The sequence below is a fragment of the Rhododendron vialii genome, chromosome 4a (assembly GCF_030253575.1).
Source record: "Rhododendron vialii isolate Sample 1 chromosome 4a, ASM3025357v1".
Taxonomy (NCBI): domain Eukaryota; kingdom Viridiplantae; phylum Streptophyta; class Magnoliopsida; order Ericales; family Ericaceae; genus Rhododendron; species Rhododendron vialii.
In genome coordinates, this window is record NC_080560.1 from 15,954,787 (window position 1) to 15,973,592 (window position 18,806).

Genomic DNA, 18,806 nt, shown 5'->3' on the forward strand with positions numbered 1-18,806 from the left:
CATATGTTCGGACATGCCTAAATAATTGTCTGATTGTTTTATTACGTTTTTTTTACCAAATCACATTGTCGATACTCAAGGACACGTTGGTGACACTCCTAGAACTTGTTAAGGAAACATTAAAAGGTTAAAATATAATTTTTGAAACTCAGCTCTGACCTCAGAGTGAAAATTTCCATAGATGTATAGTTCATGCATACGTTTATGTGGACCATTGATTTTTCTCTTCAGTGTTGTTCTTAATTTGATAAAAGTAATGTTTCCAGCTTTCATATGATTCATATGAATTCATAACATACCTCCATAATACAAACACATTTTACATTTGACGTGTCCGTGTCCTAATTTTCGAAGAAATGACGTGTCCGCGTGTCCGTATCGTGTCGTGTCCGTATCTTGTATCAGTGTATGTGCTTCTTAGGTTAAAACTGTCATTTTAGCAAGACAGTTGACAGTTTCGATGAGAGGGTACAAAGAAGTGCGTGCGGTTGGTGGCAATGTGTGTGCGTGTGTTGATGGCTTGCGGTGGCCACATGAGAATAACCTACAACAAGCCCACATGAGAATAACAAAAAAAAAGGCCAAGATTCTCAAGTAATTTAAGTCTGCACACTTCAGATCAATTAATTTTGAAATTAAATAACAACAGAGTTTATTAGTATAACCAGGCTTAATGTTACACCATGAATAATAATCGGAGAAAAGAAACAGAAAAGCAAAAAAAAAAAGTCGAGGCAAACGAGCAAAGAATAATAGTTGGGTAACAAATGGGTACTTGCAGCACCTTCAAGATCAAATCTGTATCATCTCCTCAGCAGCTTTAATACATCTCCAACCAAATGTATTGACCCGGTAACAAGAACCTGCTCACCGCATATTCCGAATAAACATAGCGAATCAAGCAAAGCAACTAAATTGTCAAGCCTAATTTTAGTACACAATCCATGCCACAACGATGGTATGCCAGTTATGTTTAGTTTGACATTCACCTAAAGCATGTCTTGAAATTTGAATGCGCATAAACTACGCATATTCTACTGTATTATGCAGAAAATGCTTTGTAAACATATTTGTCCAAGGAAACATAGAGCATATAATATGAAATATGACTACTTCGGCTTGTTCCCGTGTACTTGAGATGAAAATTAGATGAATCTAATGCTTAGACACTGTTAGCTCTAAAAGTGGCGCTCCCTTTTGTTTGGCAATTCCATTGACATATCACACATTTATTTGCATACCATTCTTTATCAAGTTGTAATTTCTTTTTCTCTTCTCTAAGCATAGCGAGTCTGCATAGGATTAGGGTGGAAGGATTCATTCTTGCATTTGAGAGTAGAGCGATTTGTGTTGAGGTGACGATAGGCAAATGACATGCAAGTTCAGGAGTTAAGTCGGTCAACCGAACTGTCAATCTAGAATCCATCAAAGCTTACTGATCAGATTGGTTCGCGCGGATTTGTGGAAAGTCGGTTGACCGAGTGTCGAAGTTGGTTGACCGAGTTTGTCGAAACTGTCAATCTAGAATCCACATAGGATTTTCCACATATCTGGTGTTCCGTTTATTCTTTGTTCCTTACTTTTGCTTGGTGATTGGTTAAGTAAGAACTAGGGTTGTTTAGAAACGTACCCTCACACGAATCCATATAACGTAGCTTTATCCCAATATCCAAGCTTATGAGGTAAAGAAAAGTGATGGGTAAATTTTCAGAGAGATCAGTATGCATGCTTTTTCCCTTTCCTAATTGCCGAAGCTTTTGGGCCTAGTGGTATGCTAATTAGCATTGCATTATGGGTTCAGGGAGCTCTTGGATTCAAGTCTCTCTGTTTCACTGTTTGTATGGTAAGCCATTTGACTTGCGTTTGTATTTGTGGACGAAATGTTAGCATCCCTAAGTGCAAGATTACGTCGCCCGTGAGAGTGTGTTAGAGAGCTTGATATGATTGTTCGGAGATTCCTAAGAATTTAAGCTTTTGGGACAAGTCATCATCTAATAAAAACGACATACTCTTCAGAACCCAGCACAAGTGACGAACGTAGGAAGTCATATTTCTTTCTTTGACACGCGCGCACACACAGAAAATGAACCATTTAGCGATTCTTCATGACTTCTCATAACCCCACAAGCAGTTTAGTAAGGGAAAAAGCTGAAGGAAAATTTCAATTTTCAACTTGGCTGTTTTATTTGCTCAATGCTTTGGTGCCTGGACACATTTCAGCCTCAAATACAGGAGATGACAAAATTCAACCCCAAGGCTAGGCGAGCTGTCAGCTGCCTAAATAAGAGTCTGTTCACTTGTTTGAATTTGCGTAAGACAGAAGCTATAAGTTTCGGGTTAACCCTTCATTTCTCCTACACTTAATCATGTTTCAATCCCAAGCTAGGCAGCATGTCTAAATATAAGCCACTTAACTTTTCCTACAGCTACTGCTAACTAATGAAGTTTAAAAAAGATAGCTTAAACATTTTGAGAGAGTACTCTTACCTGAATCCTAAGGGAAGGGTTTTTTCTAGCACAATCCCTTAACCAATTTATTGCCAGTGGTAATGAAGGAATCACTGCACTGCAAGCAAAATTTCGAGCCACAGAATTGCAATCAGAAAAATTATCATAGAGGAACTCGTGCGGTGGCAAGTTTTCTGGGCCATCCATCTTGGGACTCATGTCAAGCACAGCATCTGCTTATGCATCCGAAAGGGAAAAAACGAAAAAGAAAATCAGAGCATGACCAAGTCAATATTCAAATGATTAGCCGTTAGCAACATTACAGAAAGTGTATGTCCAAGTAGAGCTGCAGCGCACACACTGGGTTATAATAAGTTCCATCCATATGGTTTTTTGCTCACCTTTTCAAATAACCTTAAAATTATAACTCTCCTTCACCTCTTCGGAACGAAGCTTGATTTGGTATGACATTATGCTAATATAAAGCTTATGTTCAAGAAGATATATGGCGCAGATTCATGGTTACCAAATAACAGTTCTCTTTAAAATCAAAACAGGAACAGACATCTGACCATTGTCTCAAAGTGTCATTTTACAACATTACATAGGTGGTTGATCTTGGAGGATACACGTAGGATGGTAGGATTTATAGAGTAGGTTGTTATTTTAGATTTATCAGTTAGGGAATATTGTTTGCTTAGCCCTATATTTCTCATATAGCCAAGGTTTGCTGTAGTCTATTTAAGAAACTCTCCATATATCATGTGAATTTAGCTTATCAATGTAATGATGTAGAGTTCTTTAAGGTTGGTTTGGATACCTTTACAACCCTTGGGTGTGCATTTATAGGGTTCCTTATGTTATTGTGAAGGTTGTATCTTCATAAAATAGTCCTACATCAAATAGGCTTATATACGCATACAAACATTTGTATCTATTCCATATAAATATGAAATAATTACAGCAATCATATGAGTGGTAGGGACTCCAGAGGTAAGTGCACAAGTTCAAGAGTTTGGATAACTTCTGGTCTGGGACTCTGGGGAGAAAAGATAGAGCTGTTTCTTCAAAATTCAGTAGGTTTATTCTGGTGTGCTTTGCTAGCTTAAATGAGGTGTAAAGAAACGGAGATGTCTACTAGTGCTCTCCATGTACAAAAAAATGATAATGCTGTAAGACGATGACATAAACTCATAAACAGAAACAAAATTGGCTAAAAAAGAGGCAATTAAACAGAGGCCATCACCTTTGCCGTGAATTAACTTCTCCCATATTCTCTGGAGGTTGAGTTGCCATGACAAGTCCCTGACATGAATATCTGGGGGAATGACTGAGGCACCAGAAGTAACCTTGTTGTATGTTGACATACTTGGCACAAAAATGGCTTTAGAGAAATGAGTACCTGAGCGAGTTAACACCAAGACCTCAATGTGTCAGACTGTCAGTGCTTCCATTGTCACAAGTCTCACAACTCACAATAATGGGGAAACTATCCAGGACAAAACATTAGAGATAAAATTTACAAATGAAAATAAAACCTGAGGACCCTGAAAATTTTCATGAATAAGACAGTAGGTATGCATCTCGTATGCAATCTGGTTTTTCTACACCTACGTGAAGTTGGAAATACGATAGTTCCTTTATCGTCAACTTGAATTATTATCGGCCAGATGACTTTCTGTTTCTCCTCATTTGTCCAAAGGCTAGAAAAATTCCTCAAATAAGTCATGATGAATGCAAAAAATGCCTTCAAAGACGCCAAAAAAATCGGTCGGATGGACAGATGGACTTCAGTTACTGAAGACTGGGAATGAAAACAGAAGGATGTGGGTGCATTAAGCATAATGGAAAAACAAGATTCCGGTGTCTAATTGCAACTAGCTGTGCTATTTTTCTGTATTGTGAAGTTTTAGATGTCAAAAGAGACCAAGGTACTTCAACATTCAGACAGTTCCATATATGTAGGACCAGCACAAACTTTTCAAGGGAGAAAGCCTTACATATGACATTTTGTAGCATGACAAGAAGCAATACCTGAGGAAGCACATGCATGCACAAGCTGCGGAAGAAGAATTTGAGGGTCTCGCACCTCCATGCAATTGAACAAAAGAATCTGCAAGTATGCACATTGTACATGAGGATCCATGCTGACAAACCAATACTATTTCTCCATACCATAAATGATAAAACACAACTGAAATGTCCTATTGAACTGATTGTGGTGTATTGTACCCGTTTCGATATTTTGGCCAATTCTTCCTCGTTATCGGGGTGACAGAATCCATTTCTGTGTAGCTCCTCTACTTTCCCAACTTTAAATGAAGATGACGGAGGTAGATCCTTGTTCACTTTCACAGCGTTAGAGAACCATCTGGCACAAACCTCCATGCTCTCTGGACTATGAGCTCCATCCAAGAAGAAAATAAGATCTCCGGAAGAGCTTGCCATCCCTTCTGAAGAACTGTGAGACGTCAGAACAGGATCATAAACAGTTTGAGCCCTTCCAGAAAGATGTGCAGTTGAAAGGCCTCTCAGAAATGCATCAGGCAAGTTGTTTTCCTGGCTTTCCTGATTTGATATACACAGAGTAAGTGAGAATTTAAATATACGCTACCAAAATGGACAAAATAAGAAATATGATATTAGAAAACACACATGCTTAGATTTCAATAACATGTAGAAGGTAAATTGCTTATGTTTTATAAGGGGCGAAAGATGAAAGATAAAGGCCATTTACTTTAAGAGCAGAAAATTTTTGAACAAGAAAGCATAAATCATGTACACAAAGCAGCATGGCCATTTTGAGTGGTTGATGCAATGAATTACCCAAATGGACTTCCAAAGATGTTACTTGTCGTTCATGTACATCCACCCACTTGATAGCATTGGAGCAATCTCTAAGTAATTGTACGCATTAAATCACATTAAATCCTTTTGTTGTGCAAACACCTTTTATCCCCCTCTTCCTCTAAGCAGAGTTTTAAATTATTTGCCCCACGCTCCTAGGAACAAGAGTTTGGACTGTTCAAAGAAACCCCTCAGTCTGACAGTACCTCCCACTCTTGGAAAACAGAATACCTGAATGCACGTACTCATAAATTTCATTTCTACCAGTGCAACGGAAGCTACTCTTTCAACACCCAGGCAAGAGAACCTCAAGTTCAAAATAGGTAGTATGGAAAATTCGTGTTCTGAACTTTCCAACCCAATAAATAAGATGGGACTTCAAACATGAATGTAAGAAAGAGAAATAAAATGGGACATGGTGCAAGGATGTGCAGAGTTTATCTGACATCTTGGAATAGCTTTTCCCAGTTCCCTGTATTTCGAAGCCAGCTTTTGCAAAGGGAAACAGCAAGCCCAGCATTGACAAACTGATGATCACCAGACAAGCTTAACTCTAGGCCACCCAATGTCTTAGGGTCAAGGGGTGCCGCAACCTCCAAAGGAACCTGCAATTGGTAAGGATACATCAAATAGAGATGTTGCCACATAATTAGAAGACCTTTTTGCGAAGTTACGTAATGAAGGTTTGATGTATATACTATCTGTATCTGAATGATAACAATAAGAAACTGACATATATACTACATTATTCTTACAGACTCATACACCATAACATATAAAGCATCACTTCCCAAAACTTTAATCAGGTTTCATATTCTCCCATTTTGATATCTCTACAAGTATCTCTTCTTCAATAGGGACAAATGGTGCATACATATATACGTTTTTAGAAACTCATAGACCCGTTAAATATAAACTATCACTTCCAAAAACACTATTTCGATTTCATGTTCTCCCCTTTTGATCTCCGCTTATCCCTCTCTGCACAGATAAAGATATAATATACATTCAAGATCATAAATGTATAGCCCAATACATACAACTCAACGAAGTTCGATACTAAAATTTTCGGATGTGATGCAGATTGAATCTATCATCTCGCTACTGGAAGTCTGATATACTTGTGTCTACAAACACATATACAACACTGAACTAAATATTAACATATCCATAATTGTATTTAGAAATGGAATGGAATAACATACATAAAGAAAATCACTTTCTCCATCTGATCAAACTTGCATGATAAGTTGTATGACTAAATTCTGGCTTCAGATTGAAATTCAAGAGCAACAGAAGATAGACATTGGGTATCTCCCCAGTCATGTGATCTCCGCATGCAATGGCATGATATCGGGCAAAAAAGTAATACGGACTAATTTTACCATCACCTAAATTTACATGGGTGCAGATGATTACATGCCCAAAGCATGATCTATCTCAAACAACATGCACCGAGGAAGGTCATATTACCATCTGTTCGCGCGCTGTTTCCTGAAGAACATCCATAGCTTCAGAGAGTTGTGGTACCGTGAATGCAGGAATTTGAGGCTTCAGGAGCAGGGAAGACATCAACCCAATTCAGAAAATTCTTCAAAATAAAACTGTCAATGGGATACTCTCAAAAATACTATAACTAAAATACTCAGCAACTAAGAAAAACCCTAGTTGTGCTAGCATTTACATGAGAGCTATGTACCTTGAAAATTCCAGCTTTGTGTGAAGCAATCTTTCCAAGTGTGTCTCCTACAAATCATTTTTACTGTTACTCCCAAGTTAGAACAGCCATATATCGTGTACCCCATAGTTCTTAGTAGTAAACCTTCCATTAACAATAAGAAGAAAAAAACAAACAAGGGAAATAGACGTAAGTGCACAAAAAATGTGAGAAGTTTTTTTTTCTTTATCGAACAGCAAAAATGTGAGAGCAGTAACTGTAATATAGCATTGTCATCAGATATACATCAGAATGCAGCATTCTGAGGAAACTATATATAGACAAGTGCAGAGAAAAATTGAGAAGATGAAAAGCTCAGGAGTGGAGACATACCCAATGCTTCAATGTGATCCATACCCAAAGGAGTAATGCCACAAACAACAGGTTTCTTGATCTGCAAGATTATCACTAAATTTTAACTACTATCATGGATGTCAAAGACTTAGTTTCTATACTCATTTCAGAGAAAACAAATTGTTGGATACTATGCTTTTCATCAAGAACAAATTTTCCGCATAACAACACATATAACTCAGGAAGTAGTCAGTCTGGGTGAATCGAGTAGAAGATGGATTACCACATTTGTTGAGTCCTTTTTCCCTCCAAGACCAACCTCAATAATAGCGACATCTACCTGTGCACAGAAAATAACTTTCACAAACAGATGAATAATAACAAAACAAGAAGTTGGAAGAAAAAGTCATAACTATACACGAGCCTATATTATTCCCATATAAGAACCAATATTTTATCCATATTCAGAGGTGCTAGATGGGCTAAAGGAAATGTTCTGTCAAAAGCAATTTAGAATACTGCTTTAAGGACAAGATTATTCACCAGGATATGAGGGTCGTGTTACATGGATTCAAGTATGGCCGTATGGGTTTTGATTTCGAATTTGTGCGTCTTATCTGATCCACCAACTTTTCAAGTCTAATATCACAGTAAGGTTTATAAGTGATAGGAAAACCACCAATTAAAAACGACAGAATGAAACAAAAGTTAACTGCATCCTTTGCCAGAACACAAGAAAAATCTAAGGCGGCAGAATACAGTTGTTCCTTTGTCCACAACAATTGTAAGTGGAAGAAAGAGAGGAAACGGAAAAAGTGTATTTATCACATGACATATACGGAAACTACATTCTCTATCATTGCTCTGATAGTGATGACATTTGCTGATTATGAATATTGAGGTTCCCTGATTATAGCAATTGACACATACAGGGCATCAAGCATCAACAAATTTGAGCACCAAAACAATGAGGAAAAAATCCATGATCCCAAAATTGCCTGTTAATTAACTCCCGCAGACTAAATAAAGACACTTGAATGGAAGTAAATTTCTCACAACAAGAGGAGCTGGATCCTGAGACAGTACCACATAGCAAAATGCACTTTTGGGTGACTTCTACTAGGCCCTCTTTGCCATTTGAGAATTCTCAAGAATTTAGTAATGCACAAATCTACCATAATACCAGTTTATTGGTTCCATATTACACTAGAATGCGCCAAACTACAACAGTCAATTTCGTCCAAATGACCCAATTAATCCAGAGGACACTGAAATTGGAGGCATTCATTAAGTTCAAGAGTCAAGACCCACGACAATCGATAGACATGTGATTTTCACCAACACTAAAGAAATCAACTTTTCTTTTCAAAAATTAAGTTTGAGTTTTTCTCACATAGCTTGTATTTACTATTTATTGCTTAAGGAAAAAGGTATCTATAATTTCACCTTCAAATTGTTTTCAATTATTCCAAATTTTAGGTGGTTAATTTGAAATAAGATTCAAAGGCACAAATCATATGGAGGATTCTAACCTTTCCACAGTGATTCAACTAAAACATTATAAAACCAAATTGTAACTGCCTACCCAGTCAAGTATACCTTCATAGGACTAAAAAATGCTGTGCCCTTTATAGAGTGGAATGGCAAAAATGGAGTAGACTACCCCAATTCCAAGTAAACAACTCTCTATTCCAGATACCGACATTTTAAATGCCAATATGGCATGTAGCTCTTCTTCTTCAATTATGCATGTGCATTTAACAAGAAAATATATACAACCAAACTACCAGTCGGGGCGGTTTAGGAGACACCTAAAAAAACATCTAAAAAAAACACCCCAAATCTCAATCTCATAGTTCCCGATCAAATTTTGATGATCCGAGCCGCTTAATGTGTTCAGAACGTGATTTTAAGAGTACCCGCAGGAAATTGGCAAAAAAAATTACCGGAAAGGGCTTGATTTGAGCAGGTTTTTATTGAACCGTTCAATAAAAAACTATTCGGATGAAGCCCTTCCCGGTCATTTTTTTTCCTGATTTCTCGCAGATACCCTTAAAAATCACGTTCTGGTTACACCAAGCAGCTCGGATCATCGAAATTCGATCGGGAACTTTGAGGTGTTTTTTTAGATTTTTTTTAGGTGTCTCCAGAACCGCCCCGACCAAACTACAATGGCTGAACCAATTAAGCCAATTTCATCCAAAGAATAAATCTAATGGAAGTTCAAAGTATACAACTGACCTTTTCAGCTACAAATATCTTAAATGCCAATACAGTAAGAAACTGGAAAAGCGGAGGCATTGGCAAGCCCTCTGAAATATTTTCCTGCAAATAGAAATTCCTGAAATCAAGGCATATTCATTTTGAGGTTGTTATGCTCAGGCAGGCATCAATCGAATAAGGATGCTTCAACATAGAAATAGCTTCTGTTGGAAACTGTCCCACATCAGTTAATTATCTCATCCAAAACTAGTATATGAGCCCGGGCGGCCTTTCCACTCATTGCCAATTGGTATTGAGTTGGATGCTTTAACATGGTATCAGAGCTAGGTTTTCGGAGGCTTTTCCCCTTTGTTTGTGCGATAGTTGCACTTTGTTTCGTTGTGATCCATGTATTCTGGATCCTTTGTTGACCTCTCCACGTGCGAGTCGGGGGTCACACATGAGGGGGAGTGTTGGAAATTGTCCCACATCGCTTAATTATCTCATCCAAAACTAGTGTATGAGCCGGACGGCCTCTCCACTCATTACCAATTGGTATTCAGTTGGATGCTTTAACAACTTCCAATAGTCAGGCTAGATGGCTGGATAATGTACGGGATGCAATGCAACCTATCCCTCTAGACCAGATATTTCTAGTTGACTTTGTCATTGGTTGCATATTTTGTCAAAAATTGGAAATATGTGATCATCTATTTTTTAGTGGTATTTTACAAATTAACTTGAGAAGAGGTGTAAAAAGAATCATGTGCAATGGACTACTTGAGAATCATACCATCAACTGGATGAGAGTGAAGCTGAAAGGGAAATCCTTCCCTAAACTGGCTAATACAGTAGTCTTTTGACGCCATTGTTTATCATATTTGGATAAGTGAATTGTGTATAATGTATGCAGAATGAGGAAGAGATGAAGATTCTGACAAAGAGTAGAAAAGAGAGAGAGAGTGGTTTTCTTTCCTTGTATGCTTTTGTTTGTCACTAAAACAGCATCATGCATACACTTCAAGGTATGTAGAGCCACAAAAATATAAGAAAATCAGAGGATCTAACACAACAATGTCCTTCTCAATACGACTATTGAGATAAGGGTCCAATTAAAAGCCATAAGCAGAGATATTAGAAGCATATTTTCTATGCATGAATGTTGTGATAAACCATGAGAATTGTATCAACACTGCTGTTTACTGTGAGGAGGAAGACGAGGAGTTTTCCTGTCTCATGAACTGGATAGTTTGTTGACTTTGTTCTGGGGTATTTCTTTGAAGTGACCCTTTGAAGTAATATGGTTTGGTCCCAAATTGAAGATCTTTCTTGAATCTTTATAAGGTAAATTTTAATCTAACCTAGAAAAACAAAAAGACAAAAAAAAGAAAAGAAAAAAGACTACTCTTTTCACCATCTCTCTTTTGGGTTTTCTCATGACATACAACATGACAATTGAAGCTAGAAGTAACTCCTTTCTTATAATATCCTCCTTTCTTATAATACGTGGCGACAAATTTTTTACACTAGGAGTACCTAAAACCCCACAAAATCACTAGAGTTAGGAATTTGTTGATTAAAGAATGACGTAATCTTTTTTTTTTTGAATGGCGAAAAATTTATTAAAATGGGGATATGGGAGAGGAATCCAACCAAAGGTTGAATAATAGAACAAGACAAAGGGGCAAAGCCCTAACTCCTGAGGTCTATGTAGTTACAATCAAATAAACACATTGCAGGAGCCCAAATTACAACCCAGATAAACAATAAGCCCATCTCCTAATCCAGCCCAAACCAAAGGCCGGCCCACCCTAGCCAAACCCTACCCCAAGAATCTCCAAAACCCGCCGTCGCCGTATGAAACACCGAAGCCACACCTCGCCGTTAAGCCACGCCGGCGACTCCCAGATGTAGCGGCCGGCGGAGGGCTTCGGCCTACAAAAACGAGGGAATGGGGAAAGCAGGCTCAGGCAAACCACCACCAAGCGAAGCACAAACAGCAGCAAACAAACAGAATAATGTTAGTGATCATAAACAGAAATGAGATCCCCGCGCCGGAGTGAGCAAAAAAGCAGCCAAGATCCGAAACGAGCAAACACTCGACAGCCTAAGGACCATCCATAGGGAATCCAACCACCTCCGCAAACAACCACCAACGTCATCGCAATAACCGCCGCCGCCGCACCACCACCACCCCGACCACCAAAACCCAACAGATTCGCCACTCTTTTTTTGAAAAACCTGCAAAACAAACAAAACAAAGAACCACCCACAAATCACCACACCTCCACCACAATCATCACTCCCTGCTCCATCGCCGCTGACCACCCAAACCCAGACACAAACAGTCATCAAGGAGAGCCACAGATCGGAGCAGAGACGGCATCGCCGGAGACCCCCACCGCCCAAAACGCGAGCCTCCCACGTCGTTAGGCTATTCGGAATCACTCAGCAGTGATACGGCTGGAAACTACACGATCCACGCCCCCCAAAGCCCACGACCCAACCTTGCCGTTAGGCAGAAACCGGATACACCAAGTGTGAAATCCGGCGGTTAATCGGAGCCAAGGGCGGGATGCGATGGGAGAAGGAGCAACGGTAGGGAAAGAGATGGCCAGCAGAGATAAAGGGATGAAGAAAGAGAAAGCCCCGGGGGGAGGAGGGAAGGGGGCGGCGCCTCCCCCCAGGCGGAGAAACCCAAGGGAGTTACTGGAATATAGAGAGAGAAACTTTTTGGGAGCTCAGAGACCAGGTGGTTATAAAAAAAAAAAATTGATGTAATCTTAAGAGGCAAGCTAACCACTGTGCTCTTTAGTCTTCACAAAAAAGGGATAATCATTCAGATGGAAATATTCTTTTAGCGGAGGATACACCTCAGCCTTTTTACATTGTATCACACCTTCATTTGCTTGACCCAATCGACAAAGTTAGCTATGACAAATCCAAACCTAGTACAAATACCAGCAAAAGCAGGTTGCAAGGGAAACTAGAAAGTAGAAACCATACAAATAAGCCCATGCATTCTCAGTGAAGCCAATCGGGCAGCGCAACTGGATTGCTGTGAGATGCACATGTTTCTAGGTTCAGTGCGTGAAAACCGAACTTTTCATGCAAAATGCTGCTCTACCAAAAATAAAAGAGTAGTGTTTCAAAAAGAAAATGAAGACAATATGACATTATAGTCACAGAAAAGCATGAAATGTTACCTTCAATTGGTTCCAACAATCCCAAAAATACAGTAAAAATTTATCTTCTGATATGTTTAACCTGCACAACCAATTCAAATACCATATCAAATAACTGTTTTTGGAAGTGTAGTTATCGAAATTATATAACTGAGGACTACAATTCAACCAATAAAAAAAATCATCCATTGACAAGTGCATACTTATTGTCACGATAATCTGGTTGCAATCCACGTATAAATTTTCGAACTTTCCAGAGGCATTAATGGGAAAACTTAATTCTTTATCCCTCTAGTCTGGGTAGTCTCCCCATGTTGGAGCATGTCTTCTAAGTACACTTAAAAAGATATTTCAAGGTATAACCTTTCAGTGGAATTCACTTGGACATCGAATACCAGTTAATGTCCTTTGAGATACAGCACAAAAACTGTCCAGTTGACTGGTTGTTGATCAGTGAGCATAATTCCTTAATGGCATCAGTTTGGTTGTTATTCAACACCTAAGAAATACAGAATGTTGAGTCATGAAACATCGTATGAAGACTCTAGTAATGCATAACAAGCTCAGTAACTGGATCTCATCCTCCCTGGAAAGTCAGAAATCTAGCAAAGCGCAATTTCTAATTTCTCATCTTTGAACAGAAAGGAGGAAAAAAACAAAAATCACTAAAGCAGGACATGTGCTCCACCTTCAATTGGGAGTTTCAGCATAAAATCCAATCGAAGGCAGAGCTCCGATGATAACATTGACCCCGCTATGTTAAACGCATAATTGTCTTGGACTCTTGGCTAATTCGTAATGGTTTAAAGATGGCAGTCAAGCTTCTTGCTTGTCTCCATTAAAATCTTTACAACATATCTATATTTAATGAAGAATCTCATTTTAATACAAACTTCTATATAACTTTTAATTGCGTTTGTAGCGTCGTATACTTTCCATCTTTCTTTCTTTTTCTTTTTTTTTGTGTGTGTGTGTGTGAGTGAGGGGTGGAGGGGGGCAGTGCATGCACACAAAAGAAAGAGGAAACATGGGCCACACAGTTATAGAAGGTGATGCATTTGAACACTGACCCATCCAGACGGACTTCTATATAACTTTTAATCGAGTTTGTAGCATCGTATACTTTCCATCTTTCTTTCTTTTTCTTTTTCTTTTTCTTTTTCTTTTTTTTTTTTGTGTGCGCGTGAGGGGGTGTTAGTGCATGCACACAAAAGAAAGAGGAAACATGGGCCACACAGTTATGGAAGGTGATGCATTTGAACACTGACCCATCCAGACGGAATCTTTCTCTCACATCAATTAGGTGAGGGGAAGTAAAGAGTCCAGTTCTAAAACCACACTCCCGTAAAATTGCTTCACAGAATGTGCATGTTGAACCCTGTTACATAAATTGAATTAGCAGAGTGGAAAGAGCTTAGACAAATCTATGCATTATATTGGGTCACTAGAGTTCATTAGAGTTTACCGTAAAGCAACAAATAGAAATGTTAATTAACAACTTTGAGAAACCTACGCTATTCCAATGTGCAAAAACAAAGCCTGTGCAGTATTGCTAAGTGGAAAAATGATTTCCAGACATGTTATGATGTGTATCACATTGTGAATAGAAAATCAGATTAACAATACAAGAAAATCTGTATTGTCTGATGGTAGATGAATCTTTCTCTCTCTCCGTGATAAGCAGAGCTAGCTATCTATATCACAATTCGGGAACCATAGTTGACAGCATTTCGACTTTTGGCTATCAAAAGTCACTGCTGAAGGCAGGAGAATGGATAGCAGCAAGAAAATGCAACTACTTCAAGGAAATCTAGTTCTTTCTTTTTCCTTTCTTTTCCTTTGCTTTTTTTTTTTTCAGTTGGAAGAGGAAAGAGAAAAACCTAGGGTGCCAATAATCCTGGGTTCTGCAATGTGTCAATAATCGTGAATAGGAACTGTACGAATTTAGAGAAAAAAAGGAAATGACTACGCATATACTTGCTCAGCGCTCAAGGTTTCTGTGACCGAAACAGTACACCTGTAATTGTTTTTTTTCCAGAATGTTCGCGTGAAACTCAATATCAATATTTCTTCCAACATCTTGCATCACAGTGACTAGTAGTCAGTTAAGGCTTGACAATAGTTGCACTTTCATACTAGCTGCAGAACAAAGTTGAAACCTAGTTTGCCACATGTGATGCCATGTATCCATTTTCCTACAGCATCTGCAGTCTATATCTGTTTAACCAGGTGGCAATCAGTTCTAACTTCTAACAGTTTTCTGAGTCAGACACCATAATATTCAGTCATTGTATATACTCTTATGTTTTATGGGAAACTACAATTGATGTGGTAAAGAACATAAGCAACCATATGTGAATGAACTGCAAAGAAAAAAGAAAACAATAGGAAGATAACCCGATCCATCACCCACATGCAATTAGGACAGCTACAAAGAGGAGCGTACCTTTCCTTTAGTCCCAGCAACATGGATAATCTTAAGGTCAGCGATATGTTCCTCCAAGCCAAGAATCTGAAAAGGAAATATGCATTCTTTTTTACACTTTCCAATCACAATGACCTCAAATAACTTTCAACAGAACCAAATCATATTCCGGCTACCAAGTGGAACAACCACAAAAACTTGACATAAAGACATACTTTTCACTACTACAAGAAACGGTTTTTCCACATAATGATGCAAGACACTCTCTATCACCTACTCGATGAACAAAGCATAACAACTCGTTTTGACATTTTGGAGTTTTGAAAATGGGTGGCGCAATGTTAAACAAGATCATATCCAAAGCTTTTCCAGAATTGAGTGTCTTGAATAACTTATCAAACGCATTAACAGGTCAGTTTTAGGGAAGAGAAAATAAGAACATATCCACATTCTACAGTATCTCATGTTGGAAAAGGACTCCATGCCTCTCCCATGACTTTCCGGACCAACCAAACCAGATTCTCTTTGAACTCCAAAAAAAGGGGATCATGGACAAATATTAGTTGGATTGCACCTTCAACACAAATTGAATAAGGATTTAATCAGATAGTTTTCCGGCTATATTGAACCAAGCTGATTTTTCTGTGTCTCTCTCAAGTCAAGATTTATATTGACTTGGTAAGTTTGGTAAAAACATTCAAGATTAAAAGCTAATGGATAACGAGTGGATCTTTGATATGACAAGATTTAGGAAAAATAAAAGTAAAGAGCCATAGCTCCTAGAATTGTTACTTCACATTATAAATATGAAGAATAAAAAAATTAACTCAAAAGATGTCTTATCATCGGAAGAACTCATAGATGATCAATACAACCCTTCTCTTACGCCATCTTATTTAGAGCATGTTACGTGTCAAATTCTCGTTCTTGTTCCTCGCATCAGCATGATCCATTTACAAAGTAACATAGGTTTATCGTGGATGTAAAGGTCTTGAATGTGGTGAATTGTACTGCCCTGGCTTACTTAGATGTTCCAAACTAATGAACTACACATACAGTGGCAATTCTGACATATGTGATGAATCATACATCCAGATTGTGAAAGGACTTCTAAATGCATTCTCTTCTCAATTGTAAGCAGTTCTAAAAGTTGGATTATTTCTCCAGTTTTACCTTAATATACATCAACATCCTATCCAATTTTTCGTATGTACCCCCAACAGGAGTTTTATCACCACGTTTTTGGCGAGTAATGAGAGAGGAAAGTGCTTCCATGGCAGTTTCATATGCAGATGAAAGAGGTAAGTCACTCAAGTTTTCTTTGGTGACCACATTGCTTCCTGGTCTATCCATGATTTCAGATGACATCCTCGTATATTTAAAACCTGTATTACACCAAAAGAAGTTGGCAAGTCAAAGACATGAAAATAAACTTGAGTGCACAAACAATTCAGGTTTACCTTTGTGTACGATGTTTTCTTGAGAATGGAGCTTATTATTTCTTGTTAGATATAGGGCATCTAGGCAAGCTGGCAAATGTGAAACCGTCCATGTTAATCTGTAGGAATAATGACGTTCCCTTTGACGGAAGCACGTAACGCCAACTATTCCCTGCCTCAGATGAGTGTTCGTCTGAACAATCATTAGATAACATCCATCCTGAATGGCATAGATGTTGCCTATTAGCAGTTTAGCACAAGAGACCAAAGGTGTTCTGAAAAGGAAATTATGATGGACACCACTAAAAAAAGGTAAACCACCCCAAACTAAATAACAGAAAGATCGGTAACTAAATATGATGATCAGTATAGAATGTCCGGTAGATAAGAATGACATGTAAAATTACCTGATTGTAGCTGAGATGGGGATGTTCACTTGTTAAGATTGACGTGTGGCGAAACTAGGAGAAATAGAACTAGAAATGAAATGATAGGTGTAGTGCCAATTAAAGATAAGTTGAAGAGAAAATTGACTAAGGTGGTTTATCAAATACAACGAAGATCACGAGATGCAAGGGTAAGGAAGGTCTCAAATATTCACCATTCCCACCCACGTCTACAATAAAAATAGATTGTTCGCCATTGCCACAGGTCTACAGTTTTAACTTGCTGATTTCTGGGAGCATGATAAGCCACAAAAAGATTGGAAGAAAATACATAGAGCTTAGAAGCTTCAAATAATTAAGAAACTGCTTCTACTTCAACAAGCATGCTTGTTTGATTAACTCCAAACATCTTATCCTTTGAGAACACACTGACGACAAATATCCCTCAATTGCAAAATGAATTACATAACCATATCGTTTGGTTGAAGAAAATACACCCAAAGAGACATATATGCATATGGATACATATAAGCAGAAAGGGAAATTAGCAAACAATAGCAAAAGACATAAGCTTTCGACTTTAACAGATTTGAAACTCTCAACCTTGAACTAAAACATTTTGAAGTCAATCACTTCAGTAAACAAAAGGAACCCATTAACAGATCCCAGAAAACATATCATCTCATTAGGAAAAAAAACATACCCAAAAGGGTCATAACTGGATATCCCACTCCCACATACAAACAAACAGGGGAATAACCATTAAGCATGCTGAAAGCTAATATCTGGGTAGACAATTGTGGAACTTACTCTAGCTATGGTTGCTTGACATTGGGAGTTGGTCTGCCTCTCTCTCTCTCTCTCTCTCTCTCTCTCTCTCTCAATATGTAGTGGTGTAGTTTATGTAATGACTGTCTTTTGTGTATGTATACCGCCACTTTATCTCTCTATAGTTATCTCCTCTGTTTCTTTGCTTGCGGCTGGGATAACGTGATTGTTTAGTGGTGCCCATTGCTCAACCCACTTGACATTGTTTTTAAATCTTAGCTCAGCAACCCCATATGAATCTTGATTAACATAAGTAAACCACGTGAGTCACATATGTAGATGATAGGTTACTTTGGTTTCTTGAAGGTTTGCAGTTAGGGTTTTGTGGGCCCCACTGGTTTTTTTTTTTTTTAGACTGCTTTTCGTTGACCTAAGAATATTACGAGAAAATTAAAAGAAATGGCTAAATCTTGTTTTATCTCGTACTAATAAACCAAGAGAAGCTATTTAAAGTGTTAATTTTTTTTAATCACGGGATTGGATCCTCTCCTGTTCGGATCATTTCTGAGTCCTCCCTAAGTCCATTTCGATGATCAGAACCGTTGATACATTAAACCTTATCAAGAATGTTAGGCACGCAAAAAAATCATACGAATCAAATATCATTTGCTATGTTCTCGAAACATATTTATCTCTAAAAAATGGATTTTTTATCCAGTGTTGCAACGTTTTCTAAACCCATTTTTCTTGGGATAAGTGTGTTTCGAAAACACATAAAACGATATCTAATTAACATGAATTTTGATATCCATAATGTTCATAATGCTAAAATATTAACGATCTCAATCATCAAAATAAACTCGAAAATGTCCATGAAACGACCTTGACAAGAGCTTTCAGTCCCTTAGGATCCCATCCCTTTTAGTAGTATGATTATAATCAAGAAAAAGAAAAATGAAAAAACATTAGGAAGTAAAAAATTTCTTCCTTGTATTTGCGTTTTCTTCTATTAATTGTCCATTTTTATGGGGATCTTACAACGAATATTAATTAGTTTGTAGCCAAACCAAACTGAGTCTAGATCTCAACAATTTG

General features: G+C 38.0%; 1 protein-coding gene across 3 annotated transcripts; it reads right to left on the reverse strand.

The window, feature by feature from the left end:
• Positions 1-595: 595 nt before the first annotated feature.
• Positions 596-17,969, reverse strand: LOC131322268 (folylpolyglutamate synthase). Of its 3 annotated transcripts, none has more exons than XM_058353520.1 (17): positions 17,754-17,969; positions 16,579-16,797; positions 16,292-16,503; positions 15,140-15,205; positions 13,962-14,071; positions 12,715-12,775; positions 9,548-9,631; positions 7,590-7,646; positions 7,346-7,406; positions 6,995-7,041; positions 6,769-6,846; positions 5,742-5,900; positions 4,681-5,016; positions 4,483-4,561; positions 3,695-3,850; positions 2,488-2,681; positions 596-863 (listed from the first exon to the last, which is right to left on the reverse strand). In XM_058353520.1, the coding sequence occupies exons 2-17, from the start codon at positions 16,760-16,762 to the stop codon at positions 804-806; spliced, it is 1,944 nt and encodes a 647-aa protein (XP_058209503.1). In that variant the 5' UTR covers positions 16,763-16,797; positions 17,754-17,969; the 3' UTR covers positions 596-803. The 3 variants fall into 3 exon arrangements, with proteins under 3 accessions (XP_058209503.1, XP_058209504.1, XP_058209502.1); XM_058353521.1 differs by having other exon boundaries at positions 4,681-5,007; positions 16,579-16,777; positions 17,754-17,967; XM_058353519.1 differs by having other exon boundaries at positions 16,579-16,777; positions 17,754-17,966.
• Positions 17,970-18,806: the final 837 nt, after the last annotated feature.